The following is a 17,421-nucleotide window of genomic DNA, read 5'->3' as shown; positions in this document are numbered from 1 at the left end:
GGGCACCTGGTTGCCGCCCTCACTTACACTCTGCAGCTGGATGGCCATCGGACCAGAAGCCGGGGGCTGTTCCCAGGAGGTAGACGTGAACTCAGCAGGAACACAGAGGTCACCCAAGACGAGTCCTGCATCAAGTTCTGGTTCCACTTCCCGGTAAGGGAGCCATAGAGCTGCTGTGGGAAGTGAGAGGGCGGCAGAACTGACTGCAGTGACAGGAGACGCTGGGTGCAAGGCACAGCTCGGTCACGTCCCATGGGGTCACAGGTCTCTTGGATCTCTCTATACTATCATTTCCTCTACTGTGTAATAGTGGTAATAATACCGTCGCATATTTTCTCTAGTCCTTAATCTATGTACATTGGTGTTTTCAACATAATTACCATTGTAAAATACTTCCCATTTTTTCCCCTTTTTCCACCCATCATATATCAATGCTGCTACCCGGCTTTTCATGATTATTTTAATAGCTGCAGAATATTCAGTCACGTGTGCATCCTTATTTCCCGGGTACATGGTCATTGCTAAATAAATCACAGAAAAAGGTTTTATCACAGAAAAAGGTTTTTTTTTTTTAATATCATTTGAACAACTGCCATAGTACCCAAATTCTGTTTGCTTCTAACAGTCCTGTGTGAAGTAGGGATGGTGGTAAATTCTTCCAGTCTTTTAAATATTTCATAAGAGACTGAATGTGGGATTGGTGTATAAGATTTTGAAATTTGTTTTCAAATTTTTTTTTAACGTTTATTTATTTTTGAGACAGAGAGAGACAGAGCATGAACGGGGGGAGGGTCAGAGAGAGATGGAGACACAGAATCTGAAACAGGCTCCAGGCTCTGAGTGGTCAGCACAGAGCCCGACGCGGGGCCCGAACTCACAGACCGCGAGATCATGACCTGAGCCGAAGTCGGACGCCTAACCGACTGAGCCACCCAGGCGCCCCATGTTTTCAATTTTTTGTTGTGGGAAGTTTCAAATCTATAAAAGCAGGAAAAAAATAGCTTAATGAACCCCCAAATACCCATCGCCCAGTGTCAACAATTCTGAGCTCACTTTCTCAGCTCGTTCATAGCTCCACTCAGTTCTCTTCTGCTTCCTTGCACCCCCCACCCACCCAAAGATTTGGAAATTTTCAACACAAATCTTCCAAAGAAGAAGCAGTATGTTATGATAGGAAGACCTTAGGCTTGGGAATTGGACGGACTTGGGCTCACTTCCTAGTGCTAGTCCTTAGGAAACTTGGGTCATCTCTTTTGAACTCATTCTCCTCATCTCTAATGTGGGAATAATAATGCCTACATCTTCGGGTTGGTAGGAATTCAGGTGAAGATGATTTGAGTGCCTACAAAGTGCCACTGTGAGGGACCAGTAATAACATAAAAGGCCAATCCCCAGCTCTGTTCTTGAGGAACTAGGATATTCTAGTTATTCTAGAATATTCTTTTCTTGTGCAAACTTCGATAATGGCTGCCTAGAGCGGCCTGGCAGAGATTCAGGGGCTTTGATCAGGACTCAGTGGGGAAAGTGGGGTGGTTGATTAGTGATGTCTGCCATGGGAATTGGGGCTGAGAGTGACACTCGTGCTGAGAAGTGACCCCAGACATTATAAACACCAGATACGAGAATCTCATCATTTGTAAAGTATGGGCAAGGTGAGCATTTAACTGGAAGGTTAAACTCACAACACAGGTGGTATTCTCATCACCCTCAGGTGTGCATTCAAGACCTCATCTCTCCCATCAACGTCTCCCTAAATTTCTCTCTCCGGGAAGAAGAAGGGACACCAAGGGACCAATGGCTGGTAAGAAGAGATCACCTAGGGGAATTGATAGGAAACTGGGGAGAGGAGAATTTCAGTTTAGCAAGACTGTATCATAGAGGAGTCTTTGGTTTTGAGTAATAGAAACCAAATACAGCTGACTTCAGCAGGAAGGGAACCTATGGGAGCTTGTATTTGGCCATTCAAGACTGGGAAGAAAGGGAGCCAGGGTGGAGGCGCCAGGGGGTCTTGAGGGGAAGGGATAATGGATGGACTCTTCAGGGCACGGCCCCTTCGGTGAATCTGCTCCAGGTCCCTGCCAAGCGTCAGCTTTACACCTCACCAGGCCCCTAGCGCTGCTCAAAGTGTACACTCGAGGGGGGACACGGCACCCTGCCTAGCCTTACTCGTGGGAAGACAGGGCGCCCTGATCCGCCTTCCCACCGAGCATATCCAGTTGAGAGCAGGTAGTTCCCTCAAAGCCAAATTGGGGTGTCGTCATGGTGTCAAAGAAGAGGAAAACAGTATCTACCCTCATCTGTCGGACCGCATACTCCCTACCCCGGGGCCAAAGCCAGATCCCATCTCCTTAAATCCTTGACACTCAGTGGTTTAGCTTCTGTCTGAAGGCAGCAGGGTCTGGTGGAAAGAGCCTGGGCCCCCCAGCCTGAGGATGTGGATTGGTTTTTCCTGGCATGAGCATATATGAGCAGGTTCCATCCCTCTCTGGGACTGTGTCCCCATCTGTAAAAGAAGTCCCGACCTTATGAGGCCTCTTCAGAGCTGGAGCGCAGTGGCTGCTAAGTGCACTCTTTCTCGTGGCTTTTGGCAGCATGCACCGAGCGCTCCCCCACGCGCGCTCACTCTCCTGAGATCTGATGAGGACGGTGACGTGCTCACCAAAATTAAAGCCCCCGCCCACCAGACGCTCATCATGCACTTAAGGGAAGTTGCTTGAACACCTGCCTGTGCTAAGCCCTATTCGGGGCACTAGCTCCACTGGAGTAGACAAAACATGGTCCCTCCCCGGAAGGGGTTCGCAATCTGCTCTGGAGGCCAGACGAGTCAACAGACAGTTACAACATGCTGTGATAAGACTGTGGTAAAGTTAGATACAGGGTGGCGGTACAATCTCACGCCACGTGTTTGGGGGATAAGGAAAGTCTTCCCACAAGACGGGATCCTTAACGTCCCCAGCTAGAGAAGGGGGGTGGGCATTCAGCAAGATGGCGTAGTGTGAGCACAGGCAGTAAAGATGCCTGAGCTTGTGGGTGTTGGGAGCACGGCTCACTAGAAAGGGTAGAAGAGCACACCCCTTCCCTTTAAGTCTAGTTCCTGAGGGGCGCCTGGGTGGCTCAGTCGGTTAAGTGTCTGACTTCAACTCAGGTCATAACCTCGTGGTTCGTGGGTTCGAGCCCCACATCAGGCTCTGTGCTGACAGCTCGGAGCCTGGAGCCTATTTCAGATTCTTTGTCTCCCTCTCTCTCTCTGTTCCTCCCCCACTCATGCTCTCTCTCGCGCGCTCTCTCTCTCTCTCTCTCTCAAAAATAAATAAACAAAAAAAGACTAGTTCCTGGAAATCCACATGATGCTTTCATTTACATCTCATTGGTCAGAAATTAGTCATATGGCCACACCTAACTGCAAGGGAGACGGAGAAACAGAGTCTCCTGTCCAGGTGGCCATAGGACCAGATAAAAAGTGGAGGCTCTATTTGAAGGGCAGATAGTGAGGAAGGATGTCTGGAGACAGCCAGCAGTCTCTGCCGTTGACACTAATTTTTTTTAAGTTATTTATTTTGAGAGAGCAAGCGAGAGAACTCGAGCACAAGCAGAGAGAAGGAGAGACAGAATGCCGAGCAGATTTCACACCATCAGCCCAGAGTTGATGCGGGGCTTGAACTCATGAACTATGAGATCATGACCCGAGCCGAGATCAAGAGCCTGACGCTTAACCAACTGCACCACCCAGGCGCCCCAATTTTTTTTTTTTTAAGCCAAGCTGTGTAGAGTAGGAACTCAGGGTAAAAAAGAGACCTGAGCCCAGAGTTGACAAGTAAGGCTTCCTGGGGGGAGCGTCATTGTTTCTGGATCTTTCAGAATGAGTAGCCTTTTGGGTAGGTGGATTGAGGAGAGGCAAAGGGAACAGCATAAGGAAAGGTACAGTGGTACGTTCAAGGGAAATGCGGAGGTGGGCTTAGCTTCTGGTAGAAGGACAACTGAGCAAGACAGAGACCCAGAATGCCCATTTGGGGACTGGCTGCAGTCTAATGGGTAGCAGGAATCTGTGTTGAGCGTGGGTGGGAGCAGTCAGCAGAGGCTGCCGGGACTCAGGAGTCTGGTGGTTATTTGGCGGGTGGCCTGCAAGTGGAGGCTGGAGTCTTTCTAAAGCATTCAGCTTATAACTCATAAACACTTCTATGACCCCATTACCCTCAGGATAAAGTCCCAACTTTCGATCGTGGCTTGCAAGGCCCAGGGGAACCTAGACCCTGCTTCCATCTCCTGCCCCCGACACAGAGCACAGCGGCTCGTCTGAGCATCTTCTTGTCACGTGCGCAGGCTCAACCTCCCGCCTTGTGCCTTTGTGTGGGGCCGTCCGTTCTTGCTCCTCTCCATTCTCTTCGTCTGGCTCTCTCCTGCCCATCCTTTAGATTTCAGTTGAGATCTGTTTCTTCAGGAAGCTTCCCCGATCCCCATGCCGGGGGTAGGATTCGCTTCTACATGCTCTGAATATACCTGTATCTGTCCCATCAAACACTTGAAGATGCCACGTCATTTCTCCCGCCAGACTGGGGGCACAGCAGTGCAGTGTGTCTGTTTTGTCCTCTGGTGTATACCCGGTGCCCATAACAGGGCCTGGCCCAGAGCAGAGGCCCTGGAAACGTTGGGGAAAACTGGCCTTGATCTGAGAAGAGATGGAACTTTCCAGCGGGGAGATGGGGTTCGCAGAGGAGAAGCACAGTAAGAGCTAGTCATAGGCAGGCGAGCCCAGGGAAGGAGATGGGCTGGGAGGAGCTTTGGAGCTGCTGTGTCAAGGCCAAGATCTGTTCAGGAGAACGGACACCCTGAGCCTCGGCTTTCCTCGAGGAGCTGCTGCCCGAGGGCTGCACAGGGTGGCCTTGAGCCGAGTCAGAAGGGTGAGGTCCCCCTGGGGCAGGCGTTGGCTCCTAAGAGGGGCCAGCCAAGCCAACCCAGCTGAGCCCCAAGCCCTGAGCCCTGCTTCCAGCCCTCCTCCAAGAGTTCTGCTGCCTCAACTAACCTGCCTTGTCTCCCGGCCCTCCCACCACTCATGCTCAGCAGGGCCGAGACATTCAGCCCATCCTGAGACCCTTACCGCATGCAGAGACCAAGGAGGTAAGCAGGGACAAGGGGCAGCCGGAGAGGCCGGGGTCCCTCCCCACTGGGTCTGGGGCCTGAGCCTCCTAGTGTTTCTTCTTGGCCTTTCAGATCCCTTTTGAGAAGAACTGTGGGGAGGACAAGGAGTGTGAGGCGAACCTGAAGCTGTCCTTCTCCCCTGCAAGGTGAGGCTTCCAACCCCCCGGACCCTCCTGTTCCACCTGGTGTTTTCCTGAGGCAGCTCATGTGCCAGAAAGGACAGGGGGCTCCGAGTCAGAAGACCCCCATCTGTACTCACTAGATCTGTCCTCTGGGGCTTAGCCCCCTCTCTGAGAAATTCACATGCCTTGTGCACTCCTGGCAGGATTAGACAAGGTCACACCACTTAAAGCCTGTGCACAAGAGCTGGTTTTTGTGTATTCGTTTTTTCTAGCCTAGAAGATCCCTGCGTTCTGAAAGCCCCTGCCTGTGACCCTGCTTCCTTCACCTTGGCCCCTGTAACTTTTCTCTGGTCTTGCCCCCAGATCCAGAGTCCTACGTCTGACGCCCTCTGCCAGCCTCTCCGTAGAGTTGACGCTGAGTAACTTGAGAGAAGATGCCTACTGGGTCCAGCTCAACCTGAGCTTCCCCCAGGGACTCTCCTTCCGCAAAGTAGAGATACTCGAGGTGAGCGCCCACACTGGTCCCTGCAGCTTCTGCTCCCCTCAAGGAGCCTCGAGCGGGCAGACAAGACAGCCTAAAGAGAGGCCAAAGCTGGCCTGCAGAAAGTTTAGGGACACATCCAACTTTTCAGCCTGACGACCACCCTCCAGCTGTGTGCCTGTGACACAAGGTTCACCCTCTGTGGGCCTCAGATTACACCATCAGTGAGGCTGGGGACACCCGCAGGGTTAGTGAGGGGGTCACATGGAATGGAGACTGTGACACAGGCTCGTGGATCTGGTGACCAAGAAGGTGTGCATAGATACAGTAAACTCAAAGTCCCTCCCTCCTAAAGGTGACCAAAGTGTTTTTGCAGGATGGCCTGGATCGTTTTATTTTTATTTTATTTTATTTTATTTTATTTTAATGTTTATGTATTTATTTTAAGAGAGAGAATACAGCGGGGGAGTGGCAGAGAGAGGGAGAGAGGGAATCCCAAGCAGGTTCCACACTGTCAGCACAGAGCCTGACGCGGGGCTCGATCTTATGAACCATAATGTCATGACCTCATCTGCAACCAAGAGTCAGGAACTTAACCGACTGAGCCACCCAGGCACCTCTTGGCCTGTATTTAAAAGTTGTTTTAGGGGCATCTGGGTGGCTCAGTGGTTAAGCACCTGACTCTTGGTTTTGGCTCAGGGCATGACCTCACAGGTTCGTGAGTTCAAACCCCGTGACGCACTCTGTGCTGGCAGCTTGGAGCCTGCTTGGGATTCTCTCTCTCCCTTTTTCTCTGCCCTTCCCCCACTCGCACTGTCTCTGTCTGTCTCAAAATAAATAAATAAACTTAAATTTTTTTTTAACTTGTTTTAAGCACAATTTTATTTTTTAAATTATTATCATAGAAATAATACATGATCACCACAGAAGGTTGGAAACCACACAGCAGTTTAGAGAAAATAATCACCTATTCTCCTATAACTCAGCACTTACTACTTTTAATATTTCGATGTTTATTCTTCTGTGTATCTATACACGTACATACAAATTACATTGTATATTTATTCACTCTATATTTGTTTTAACTAATTGGCATTTTGTTTTCCATATGGTTATTTTTCCTCCATGTTTAAAAAAAATTACTGTGGTAAAATATATGTAATAGAAACTGTACCATCTTAAGCCTTTTTAAGCATACGAGTCAGTGGCATTAGGTACATTCACAATGTTGTGCAACCATCATCTATTTGCAGAACTTTTTTATCATCTCAAACAGAAGCTGTAGACCTGTTAAGCAATAATTCCCCCTTCCCACTCCCTGTCCCTGGTAACCTTTAATCTACTTTCCATTTCTATGAATTTGCCTGTTCTCATTTTTCACGGAAGTGGAATCATATGGTGTTGTCCTTTTGTGTCTGTCTTCTTCGCTTAGCATAGTGCTTGTGAGTTTCATCCATGTGAAAACATGGGTGAATTTCCTTTCTTTTTAAGACTGAACAATATTCCATTGTATGAATAGACCATATTTTGTTTATCCGGTCATCTGTTGGACATTTGAATTATTCTTTATACAGACACATTAAATGCTTCCGGAAGGGTCATCTAGTAGAGTGATTAAGAACTTGAGATCTGGAGTCAAACAGACCTGTGTTCAGATTTCTTCTAGATTTCTGCCCTGTGGTGGGACTTGGGGAAGTCACTGAACTTCCCCAAGTCTCTATTTCCCTGTCTAATTCCATTTCCTATCTGAGGCTGAAATCTGTCCTCACAGATGATGAAGATGACTGGTTTTATACTGCTTAGCCCAGGAGCAAGCTCATTTTTAAAAAGGTTGCCGACGGGGCACCTGGGGGGCTCAGTTGGTTAAGTGTCTGACTCTCGATTTCCGCTCGGGTCGTGATCCCACGGTTCGTGAGTTGGAGCCCCGTGTCAGACTCTGTGCTGCCAATGTGGAGATTCTCTCTGCCTCTCTCTCTGCCCCTTCCTCGCTCTCTCCCTCTCTCTCTCTCTCTCTCTCTCTCTCTCAAAATAAATAAACATTTAAAAAATAAATAAAAATGGTTGCTGACTGTGTGGATGTAGTAGCGTTTTAACAATCTCACTGTATCCTCTCCTGTGATTGTGCAACACACAGAACCATTCCTATCTCTTTGAACTATTTGATCGCTTCTAGTTTTTCACGATTATAAATACTGGTGCAGTGAACATCTTTGAACTAAACTTTGGCCCCACCTCTCTGAGAATGTGCCCTGGTAGGGACACCGCTGGGGACCGTGGCCCCAGAGTGTTGGTGGCCCACTAAGGGTTGGTGGCCTGGCCCACTCAGTTTGTTCTTTCTTTTCTCACATGCAGCCCCACAGCCAGATACCTGTGAGCTGCGAGGAGCTTCCTCAAGAATCCAAGCTTCTGACCAGGACCCTCTCTTGCAACGTGAGCTCTCCGATCTTTAAAGCGGGCACCTTGGTGAGTGCTTCAGGCCCCCAAGAACCAAGCCACCAAAGGGCTGTGAGCTCATGTGGGGAGGGAAGGGTGCAGGTGATGGTAAAGACGGACTCACCCCAGGTCCGACCCCAACGGAACAACAGCCTGGACTTTGGAATCAGACAAACCTGGGGTTGGGTTACGAATGACCTTACACACGTGACTTAACCGTTTGGAACTTTGTATCCTCATCTGTGCAATGGGGATGAAGCACCATTTTCAGGGGTAACAGTGGTCTCTTTTATTACAGCAGTTGGGCGTGGGGGCCATGAGGTGCTTCATTCCCCTCTCCTCCCCTGCCAGGTTGCCATCCAGGTGATGTTCCACAAGCTGCTGAACAGCTCCTGGGGGGACTTTGTCGAGCTGCACGCCAGTGTGAACTGGTGAGCAGGCCCCCGCCGGACCCCCGCCAGCGTACCTGCCCCGCTCGCTCTCAGACTGCCGCCTGGCCCTGGCCAAGCCCTTTTCCTAACACTGCCCTCTGCCTTGCCCCAACACAGTGACAATGAGGACTCATACCTCTTGGAGGACAACTCTGCCACCACCAGCATCCCAATCCTGTACCCCATCAACATCCTCACCAAGGAGTAAGTCCTGAGCAGCCGGCCAGCGCTGTCCTCCCCGCCTCAGCCTCCCAGGGCCTCCCTCAAAGCCCCCTCCTTCTCTAGGGCCCCAGGAGTAATTAGAACTGATTCCAGCCACAACCCTGACGGTTTTCAACACCCACAAGAGTGGAGGCCCTTTAAGAGTTCTGAGTCAGATCAGCGGTTTACTGATGGGAGAAAAGGCACAGCGAGTGCTGACCTTATGTCAGATGCTGTGCCGGCTGCACTGTGCAGCTGGGGCTCCCTCCACCGCCCCCCCCCCAAGCTTTCAACACTTTCAACGTGTCATGAGGCAGCCACGCCTCTCTCCACTTTACTGATGAACAAACAGGATCATCAGAGAAGGGAGGAGCTCATCCAGAGGCGTACAGCTAGGAAGCACTGATGAACCCTCTGAACTTGGGTCTGTCCAACTCCAAAACCCTGTGCTGGATGCCCCCTGGGGGGTCAGACATGCTGGAAGAGATTAGGACAAGGTGTTCACAGTGGCTCTTGCCCACAGAGAACTCCTAGTCTGGTAGGAGAGGCCAAGCTCATACGCACACAGAATCAGTGAGTCTCAGGAGGTTATATATAACAGGAGTGACCCATGGGGATCACTAGTTGGATTTTCTCATTTACGGAAAAGAGGACGAAGCCAGAAAAGCAGAGGAACTTTCTCAGGTTGGCTCAGTGAGAAGGACAGGGACAGTGACCGAGCCAACGTCTCTGGTGCTTTGAACATAAATGCCAAACACAATGATATTGTCTGAAGTGTCGTGTGAAATTAGAGCCAGGAAAGATGATGTGGATTGAGGAGAGATGGAAGGGTTCGTGGAGGAGGTAGGGGCTTGAACTGGAGTCTGGAGAATGAGGGGATCAGATAAGGGCCAAGGAGGAGGAAGGATGGTCCAGCAGGAAGAAGAGCCCAGGCAAAGGAAGCAGCAAGCAGTGGGGTGGATTTGAGGAGTAGGGAGTGTGCAGGCTCAGGGGATGGCAGGTATGCGTGGGGCCTGGTGAGCAGGCAGGCTGGGAAGTGGGCAGGCCTGGACATGGGAGGCTTTGGACCCGACCCTCGTGGGCAGCAGGGAGCCAGTGGCAGATTCTGAGTAGGTGGGTGGCAGGATCAGACAGTGACGTAAGAAGGTCCCTGGAAGGATGGGGTGGAGAGGAAGCCAGAGGCTGTGCTGTTATGCAGGAGATGAAGAACCCAGAGGACAGTGGAGACCCTCAAGGGGGGCGGGGAACCCCGTGGAGCAGGGAGAATGCAGCTCCAAAGGCACATCCACCTGGGTTCCGGCCCCGTCCGCTGCCGCAGGACGTGGGGCAACAGACTGACCCCTCCCACCAGCCTTACCTTCCCAAGGGAAACAGCAGAACGCTGGAAGGGTCACGGGGGGGGGGGGGGGGGTCATGCCTATGAGAGCGCTATCCCAAGGCCTGGCAGCGCAGAGGCTTCCCCTGGCCCGGGGCCCCTGCTCTTCTGGAAACGGGGCTGTCGACATCTCCACTTTCTACTTCTGCTCTTCTCTCTCCACAGCCAGGAAAACTCCACACTGTATGTCAACTTCACCCCCAAGGGTCCCAAGATCCGCCATGCCAAACACATCTACGAGGTAGGAGCCCCCATGTGAAAAGGCCCTTCTGGGCCACACATTTGTCAGCCCCGTCCTAGGGACCGAGGCTGCAGAGACCAGCGGGACACGGCCCCATCCTCAGCAAACCCAGCGCCCTCCACCTCATCCCGTGATCCTTCCGGTAGAGCCTCACACGCTTCCGGTAGTGACACACTCAGCAGCTCCTTTCCGCCACCACCCGGACGGATGGTCTGTGGGATCACAGCGCTTGGGAGAAGCGCTCTGAGAGAGAACCTAGTTTTTCATTCCCCCGTTTAATGAGCCACTGTTCTAGTTTAGATACTTTGCTAGGTGCTGGGGCAGCCATAAGTAAATCAGAGCCCCTGACCGCTCACCCAACCCAAGTTCTGGGCCTGGTGCTTTATATGTGTGACCCCCCTGTGATCTTCCACCAACCCGTGAGGTAGAGGCGTTGCCACTCGCATTTTACAGATGAGAAATCCACAGCACAGAGAGGTCCAGTAACTTGCCAGGTTACACAGCTCATAAGGAGGAAAGGTCAGATTCAAGCACATGTTTGAATACCCAAATCCACGTGTTTAACCTCTAAGTTAACGATGTGTCGCTTCTCACGCCATATGCTTGGGGCCGTGATAACATCTTTGTTGTGGTAACAAAGAAGAGGGAGGCCAGCCGCTGAGTCTAAAGCTCAAGGACTCTAAGGAGGAGTAGGCATTGACCAAGCCAAGAGCATTCTTGTTTTTCTGGGGAGGAAACTGAGGCCCCAAAGAGAAACTGTCTCACCCAAGGCCGCACTGGTATCAGGGCAGGCTGGAGCAGGAACCCAGCAGGAAAGGGACCCCAGGCAGGTAGCCCCCTTAGAACAGAGGCTGCAGTCATGTCACCTGGATATGACAACGGAGGAGAGTGGCCCTCAGGGAGGTCAGATGCCCATTTGCATTGAGAATGGCCAGTTGAGTTGGTTTCTAGTGCTGCTCAGCGGGATGGCTCTGGGTTCCCTACGGAGGTTGGCAGACCAGTCCTTTTACCACCAGAATAGTGGGAAAGACTTGGACAGGCTTCTATCCAAACCCCAACTCTACCACTCGAGCTCTGTGTGACCTTGGGCCAAGGGCTTGACTACCCATGCCTCTGTTCACCGCCGTGACAAATGGCGTTTGGAACGAGAACTTCCAGGTGTCGTGAGGTTTAAGTGGGTTGCTTACTCCTCATGGAGTGCTTGGCGTGATGCCCAGGAAGTGGAGGTTGTTAATAGCTGAGGCAGGTGTTGGGCTGTGGCCTTGACATTCCCAAGCTACTGTGGAAGCCTGCTTCCATTCTTGTGCCATTGCTCAGGGAGCCATCTCAAACCCTTTGAGCTCCCCTCACACATACACACACCCCGTTCATCTCTCCGTCGGGGCTACATGCCTCTGTCCACCTCGCCACCATCAGTGTCTTAAACTCTGCATTTGGCTCCCTGCCGCCGGACCCACCACGCAGCCCCTCTTGGCACTCTTGCCAAAGCCCCTAACGATCTCTGTTTTAACTACAACCCAACATGGCCTGGGACGTTGGTGATCACTCCCTCTTTGTTTCTTACTGTTTGTTTATTTTTGAGAGAGGAGAGAGTGCGGGAGAGGGGCGGAGAGAGAGAGAATCCCAGGCAGACTGCACTGACAGCCGAGAGCCGGATGTGGGCTCAAACTCACAAACTGTGAGATCGTGACCTGAGCCAAAGTCAGAGGCTTAATCGTCTGAACCACCCAGGCACCCCGGGGATCATTCTCTCTTGCCTGAAGCTGTCCCATTAGGCCCTTTTTGCCACCAGGAGGTCAGCTCAGGTTTATAGTAAACTGGACAGGCATGGTAATCCAGTGAGAGCTTGACAGCTGGGCCACGGGGTCTTCTTCCTCATGGTCTCCCTCTCGCCTGGCTGGTTAGGAGCATAGGCCTCAGCCAGACCTGAAGTCTTTCTGAAGCTCTGCCATGTAAAGCTGTGTGGCCTTGGGCAGTTCACTTAACCTCTCTGAGTGTCAGGTTTTCAATCTGTAAAATGGGGACGCTGATAGCATCTACTGTATGGGGTTGTTATAAGGAGCAAATAAGAAAAGGCTTGTTAAGTGTCCTGCGTAGCCCTTGACCCACGAGGGACCAGTCAACCAGTCAACGGTGGTTGCTGTCGGCATTGTCGTCATCGCCGTCATCCAAGGAAGGCGATAGAGCGCGCCAGTTCCAGCCTCTGGAGTCCCAGCCTAGGCTAAAATGCCAGCTCTACTACTTAACAGCACAGTATAATTTTAGAAGATTTTCCTTTTTCCAGAAAGATGCCCTGTACCCATTTGCAGTCACTCTTCCCCCACGCTCCCCCAGCTCCCGGCAACCACAACTTTAGTCTCTGTCCATAGACTGGCCTGTTCTGGGTATTATGTGGAGGAGGAATCATACAGTATGTGGTCTTTTTTTCTTTTTTTTCTTTTCTTAACATTTGTTTATTTTTGAGAGACAGAGCACGAGCAGGGGAGGGACAGAGAGAGAGGGAGACACAGAATCCGAAGCCCGCTCCAGGCTCTGAGCTGTCAGCACAGAGCCCGACACGGGGCTCGAACCCACGAACCGTGAGATCATGACCTGAGCCGAAGTCAGTTGCTTAACCGACTGAGCCACCCAGGCGCCCCCAGTATGTGGTCTTTGGTGACTGGCTTCTTTCAGTTAGCAGAGTGTTTTCGAGGTTCATCCACATTGGAGCGTGTGTCAGTATTTCATTCATTTTTATTGCCAGATAATATTCCATGGCAAGGTAGGCCGCGTTTGATTTATCCACGCATCAACTGGTGGATATCTGGGTGGCTTCCACTTTTTGGCTATTACAGACAACGCTGCTCGAACGTTCCTGTACAAGTTTTGATGCAGACGTGTTTTATAAACTCTTGGATATACACCTAGGAGAGCAGTGGTTCCTCTTGATGCTTTGTCTTAACATGCTCTAAACCAAATGTATCATTTTCTCCTAAGCCAGCATCACCTCCGGTTTGCTGAGAATCCCTCGAAGGCACCCTTTTCCTCAAGCAAAACTTCCAAGCCTGGGGGAGTTTCTCCCTCCTCTGTGCCTGGGGCCCCTGCCTCTTCAGCTTCCGTTCTGTATTCTCTTCTCTCTTTTGCCCCCGCTACTGGTTGGACTCGGATCCTCGTCTTCTTGCAACTGGACTGTCGGCACGGGCTCCCAGCGCGGACCTCAACCTGCCTTTCCCACTCCTTTCCATTCTGAGCTGCAGTGAGTGAGTCTCCCTGGAGCCACCCGCCCCCCCTCAGCTGCCTGCCATGACTCCCCATTGCCTAGCCGAGGGTCCCCTGATCTCTCGCCCTTAGGCCTTCCGGGCACACTGTCTCATCCCGAGTCTCCTTTCCAGACGTACCTCCTATCTCTGTCCCCAGGTGCCGCACCTCCAGCCGCATCATACTCCCCTGGTGCTGCCCTAACTGCTACATTTTCTCTCTTTGGATGCCCTTCTCTGTCTTTATCCGTTTGACTCCTCTCTACCTTTCACAGTTAAATTCAAACGCTGCCTCTGACATTAGGCCTTTTCAATTTAATTTGACTGATATTTTTCAAGTGTCCACAAATGTTTGTCGAGTGAATAAATGATAGAACCTCTCAAACTGGACATCTGATTCCCTGCTTGACCTCCCTGGGACGTTCACTGGTGCTATTTCTGTGTCACTTTCTTGTCCATATCTGGGTCTTCCAGCCTTAGCACAGATAGCTCTTTCTTTTTTTTTTCTTAAGTTTGTCTATTGATTTTGAGAGAGAGAGAGAGAGCACGAGTTGGGGAGGGGCAAAGAGAGAGGGGAGAGAATCCCAAGCAGAGTCTGTACTGTGCAGTGGAGCCTGACGTGGGGCTCGATCCCGTGAGCCACAGAATCACGACCTGAGCCAAAACCAAGAGTCAGACGCTTAACCGCCTGAGCCACCCAGGCACCCCGGCTCTTTCATATAAAAGGTACTCAGGAAATGTTTCTTAAACCAAGGCCCTTGCCAAAAGGAGGCTTTCCCAACCTGCATCGTGCAAATAATTTTTGCATCTATCCTTGTTAAATGTCATTCATTCAAAAAATGACTTTCTGGGAGGCCTGCTGTGCTAGGTAGGGTGTCAAGCAGCAAGGAATTGCAAGCGAAATAAGCCACAGCTGCTGCCCTCAGGAAGCACGCAGTCTAGTGGAGATGCACACGGGGGGAGCCGCCCTGCCGCTGAGGGGATCAGCCAGACCTTCAAAAATGATATTGGAGCAGTACGTTGCTGGATGTGCAAGGGTCTGCCCCGTGGGAGAAAGCACGGAGGCACCCGTAGCCCACGCTGTAAGGCTTTGAGGACAGGGGCCGGGTGAAGCCCGACAGAGCATGGCTTCTCAGGCCTCAGCCCGTGAGAATGGCATCTGGAGTGGCAGTTGGGGGACGGCTGGCATTTAGGGCTCTGCAGCCCCTCGTCCTCTGTCCTAGGTGACGATTCAGCCTTCTGCCTATGACCACAACGTGCCCCCCCTGGAGGCCTTGGTTGGGGTACCAGAGTCACACAGCAAGGGGCCCATCAAACACGATTGGACTGTGCAGATCCTGCCCAGAGGAGGGCAACGCACCCAGGTCTGTGGCGGGGAGCTCCTAAAGGGGGACGGGTGTGTAGGGTGTGAGGGTGCACGAATCCCATTGGGCTCAGTGAGTTCTGAATCCGCCAGGAGCCAGTGGGACTGAACTGTGGGAGATGCCACACCCCAGGAGGCCGGGGGAGGTGGGGGAGGAAGCCAGGTTCTTAAGGGGCCGGCGTCCTCTCTCTGCTCTGGACTAACTGAAGACCATTCCTAGGATCCTTCTGTGACCTGCCACCGTGAGGATCCGGAGACGCTGCCCACTGTGGCTGAGGTACAGGGGCACGGGCTCAGAGGTCGGGGTCGGGGCCGGCAGAGTGTAGGTGGGAAGACGGGCCTCTCTGACCGCTGCTCTCTCTATTCCTGGCAGCCTTGTTTGCCCAGAGCCAAGTTCCGCTGCCCACTTACGTTCAAGCAGGAGATCCTCGTCCAAGTGATCGGGACAATGGAGCTGGTGGAGGAGATCAAGGTAGCAGCCGCTGGCCGCAGACGCCATGGTCCAGGGGGTGTGGGGGGACCTCGACGGCTCGAGGGTGGGCTTCCCCACCACCTGGTCTTCCTGCCTTTTTCTTTACTACCTTGATGAAAAGCCCTGATATTTACATAGTGGCGGATGAAAGAGAACCATGATTTGTTTGAAACTCGCCGGGCTGTGTTCACGGGCCTGCGGATGGTTCTTCTGGGTTCTCCGTAGGAAAACTTTCCTTCCAGCCGCGGGGAGTGGTCCGTGAGGACGCTACGGTAGAGAGCACGGTGGCCGTGGCGCACCCCACTGGGTCCCGTGCTCCTCAGCTTCTCTACGCTGAGTCGAGGTGGGATGCGGACGTTGGTGGGTCCCGGCCCTTGTTCTCCCTGGCCTGACCCCTCCCCCACCCTCCCACAGGCCTCCTCCATGCTCAGCCTCTGTAGCTCTCTCTCCATCTCCTTCAACAGCAGCAAGCACTTCCACCTGTATGACGGCAGTGCCTCCCTGGCCCAGGTATGTCTCTGCCTCCTCAGAAGCCCCGGCAGCAGAGGTCAGCAGGGGCATCTGAGGAGCCCCAGGGTCGAGCTAGAAGAGCTAGAGCCAGAAGGGGGACAGCCACGTGGGAGGTCCAGGCTCGGCACAGGGAAGAGCTTCCCGGCCATCAGAGCCGTCAGCCTTGGCGAGGGCCTTGGTGGATGCCCGGGGCTCCCCACCACCACTGGTGGCCAAGCAGCCCCCAAGGTCACCTGTCTGAGATGTGTCGGGCGGAGGTCAACTTGCGGGCAGCTCAGCCAGGGTACCCACCCCATACCCACTCTGCGCATGATGGGAAAGCGCTCCGAGCAGCGTGGGTCGTGAGCGCGGGGCCCAGGCCACCCAGGTGAGCGGGTGGGCGAGGCAGGTTGAAGAGCAGGAAGCTCAGAGCAGCAGAAGGGACGCTGCGCCTAACAAGGTGAGCGTAAGCCGGATTCTGGAGGCTTTGCACGCTGAGCTGAGATTCTGGCATTTTATCCTGGGACGAAGGGAAGCCATTTAAGGGCTGAAGGTGGGTCATGTGCAAGTTCGCCAGTTCACTCCGGTGGCCGCACGGGGGTGCACGCTGGAGGGAAGTGTCTGGGCCAGAGCCTGGTAGTGTCGGGAAGCAACCCCGACCAGAAGTTGCTAAGGCCTAGGCGTTCACAAGAATATTAAAGGTGGAAAAACCTTCTTCCTACGGTCCCCTTTCCCCCCCTCCTCCAGGTCATCATGAAGGTGGACATCGTATATGAGAAGGACATGCTCTACGTCTACGTGCTGAGCAGCACTGGGGGACTATTGTTGTTCCTGGTGATTCTCGGGGTACTCTACAAGGTGGGAGCTTCTGGAAGTAATGGGCCTGGCTGGGACAGCCAGGCTAGGGAAAGGGCAGAAAATGCCAAGATCAGGGAGCATTAAAGCTAAAAGCGTCCTCAGCCTACTCCCTCCTTCTGTAGTTAGGACTCCTGAGGCCCAAAGAGCAAGTGAGACTTTCCCCCAGCCTCCACTAAGCACCGGCAGAGCCAGGACTGGGTACCTAGGGAAGGAGGGTTTTCCCACGTATCACGGGCCAGGCAGTGGGACACAGGGGCACGTACCACAGACATTGCCTTCGGGGAGCTCACAGTCTAACGGGGGAGGCAGACAGGAACACACCTGCTAAGGGCCCCACTCAGGGGCCTGGGTGCTGGAGCCTCACTTAGGCTGGGGGAGTCCGGGAAGCCCTCCCAGGAGAGGAGGCATTTGAGTTGGGATTTGAAGAAGGAGCAGGCAGGTGAATAGTGCCGGAGGGCAGCTGTTCCACATGAAAACCTCAAATACTCCAGAAAACAACACAGAAAATCGATTTCTCCCTGTTGCACCCCGCAGAGGGCTGTCATTAGCAACCATTTTGTTTCTATTCCTCCAGGGTCTAATT

At 52.6% G+C, this 17,421-nt stretch overlaps 1 protein-coding gene and 1 long non-coding RNA gene across 5 annotated transcripts in view; both read left to right on the top strand.

Annotated features, from left to right (window-relative positions):
* ITGAL (integrin subunit alpha L) overlaps positions 1 to 17,421 on the top strand; it is a 43,461-nt gene that overhangs the window by 23,614 nt on the left and 2,426 nt on the right. For 3 of the 4 annotated variants that reach the window (XM_058711855.1, XM_058711857.1, XM_058711858.1), the window contains 14 exons: positions 2 to 153; positions 1,712 to 1,801; positions 5,059 to 5,115; positions 5,209 to 5,282; positions 5,622 to 5,763; positions 8,092 to 8,202; positions 8,524 to 8,603; positions 8,721 to 8,807; positions 10,345 to 10,420; positions 14,880 to 15,020; positions 15,240 to 15,296; positions 15,393 to 15,491; positions 15,906 to 16,001; positions 16,728 to 16,838. In XM_058711855.1, coding sequence (XP_058567838.1) covers positions 2 to 153; positions 1,712 to 1,801; positions 5,059 to 5,115; positions 5,209 to 5,282; positions 5,622 to 5,763; positions 8,092 to 8,202; positions 8,524 to 8,603; positions 8,721 to 8,807; positions 10,345 to 10,420; positions 14,880 to 15,020; positions 15,240 to 15,296; positions 15,393 to 15,491; positions 15,906 to 16,001; positions 16,728 to 16,838 — 1,373 coding nt within the window. The remainder of the gene's footprint in view (position 1; positions 154 to 1,711; positions 1,802 to 5,058; positions 5,116 to 5,208; positions 5,283 to 5,621; positions 5,764 to 8,091; positions 8,203 to 8,523; positions 8,604 to 8,720; positions 8,808 to 10,344; positions 10,421 to 14,879; positions 15,021 to 15,239; positions 15,297 to 15,392; positions 15,492 to 15,905; positions 16,002 to 16,727; positions 16,839 to 17,421) is intronic. The other variant, XM_058711856.1, reaches the window with a different exon arrangement.
* LOC131501545 (uncharacterized) lies at positions 10,427 to 13,988 on the top strand. Its single transcript, XR_009256827.1, has 2 exons — positions 10,427 to 12,320; positions 13,063 to 13,988. It is a non-coding gene; the product is annotated as an uncharacterized LOC131501545 (long non-coding RNA).

The sequence above is a fragment of the Neofelis nebulosa genome, chromosome 18 (genome assembly GCF_028018385.1).
Source record: "Neofelis nebulosa isolate mNeoNeb1 chromosome 18, mNeoNeb1.pri, whole genome shotgun sequence".
NCBI classification, from domain to species: Eukaryota; Metazoa; Chordata; class Mammalia; order Carnivora; family Felidae; genus Neofelis; species Neofelis nebulosa.
This window is presented reverse-complemented; position numbering and strand designations above follow the sequence as displayed.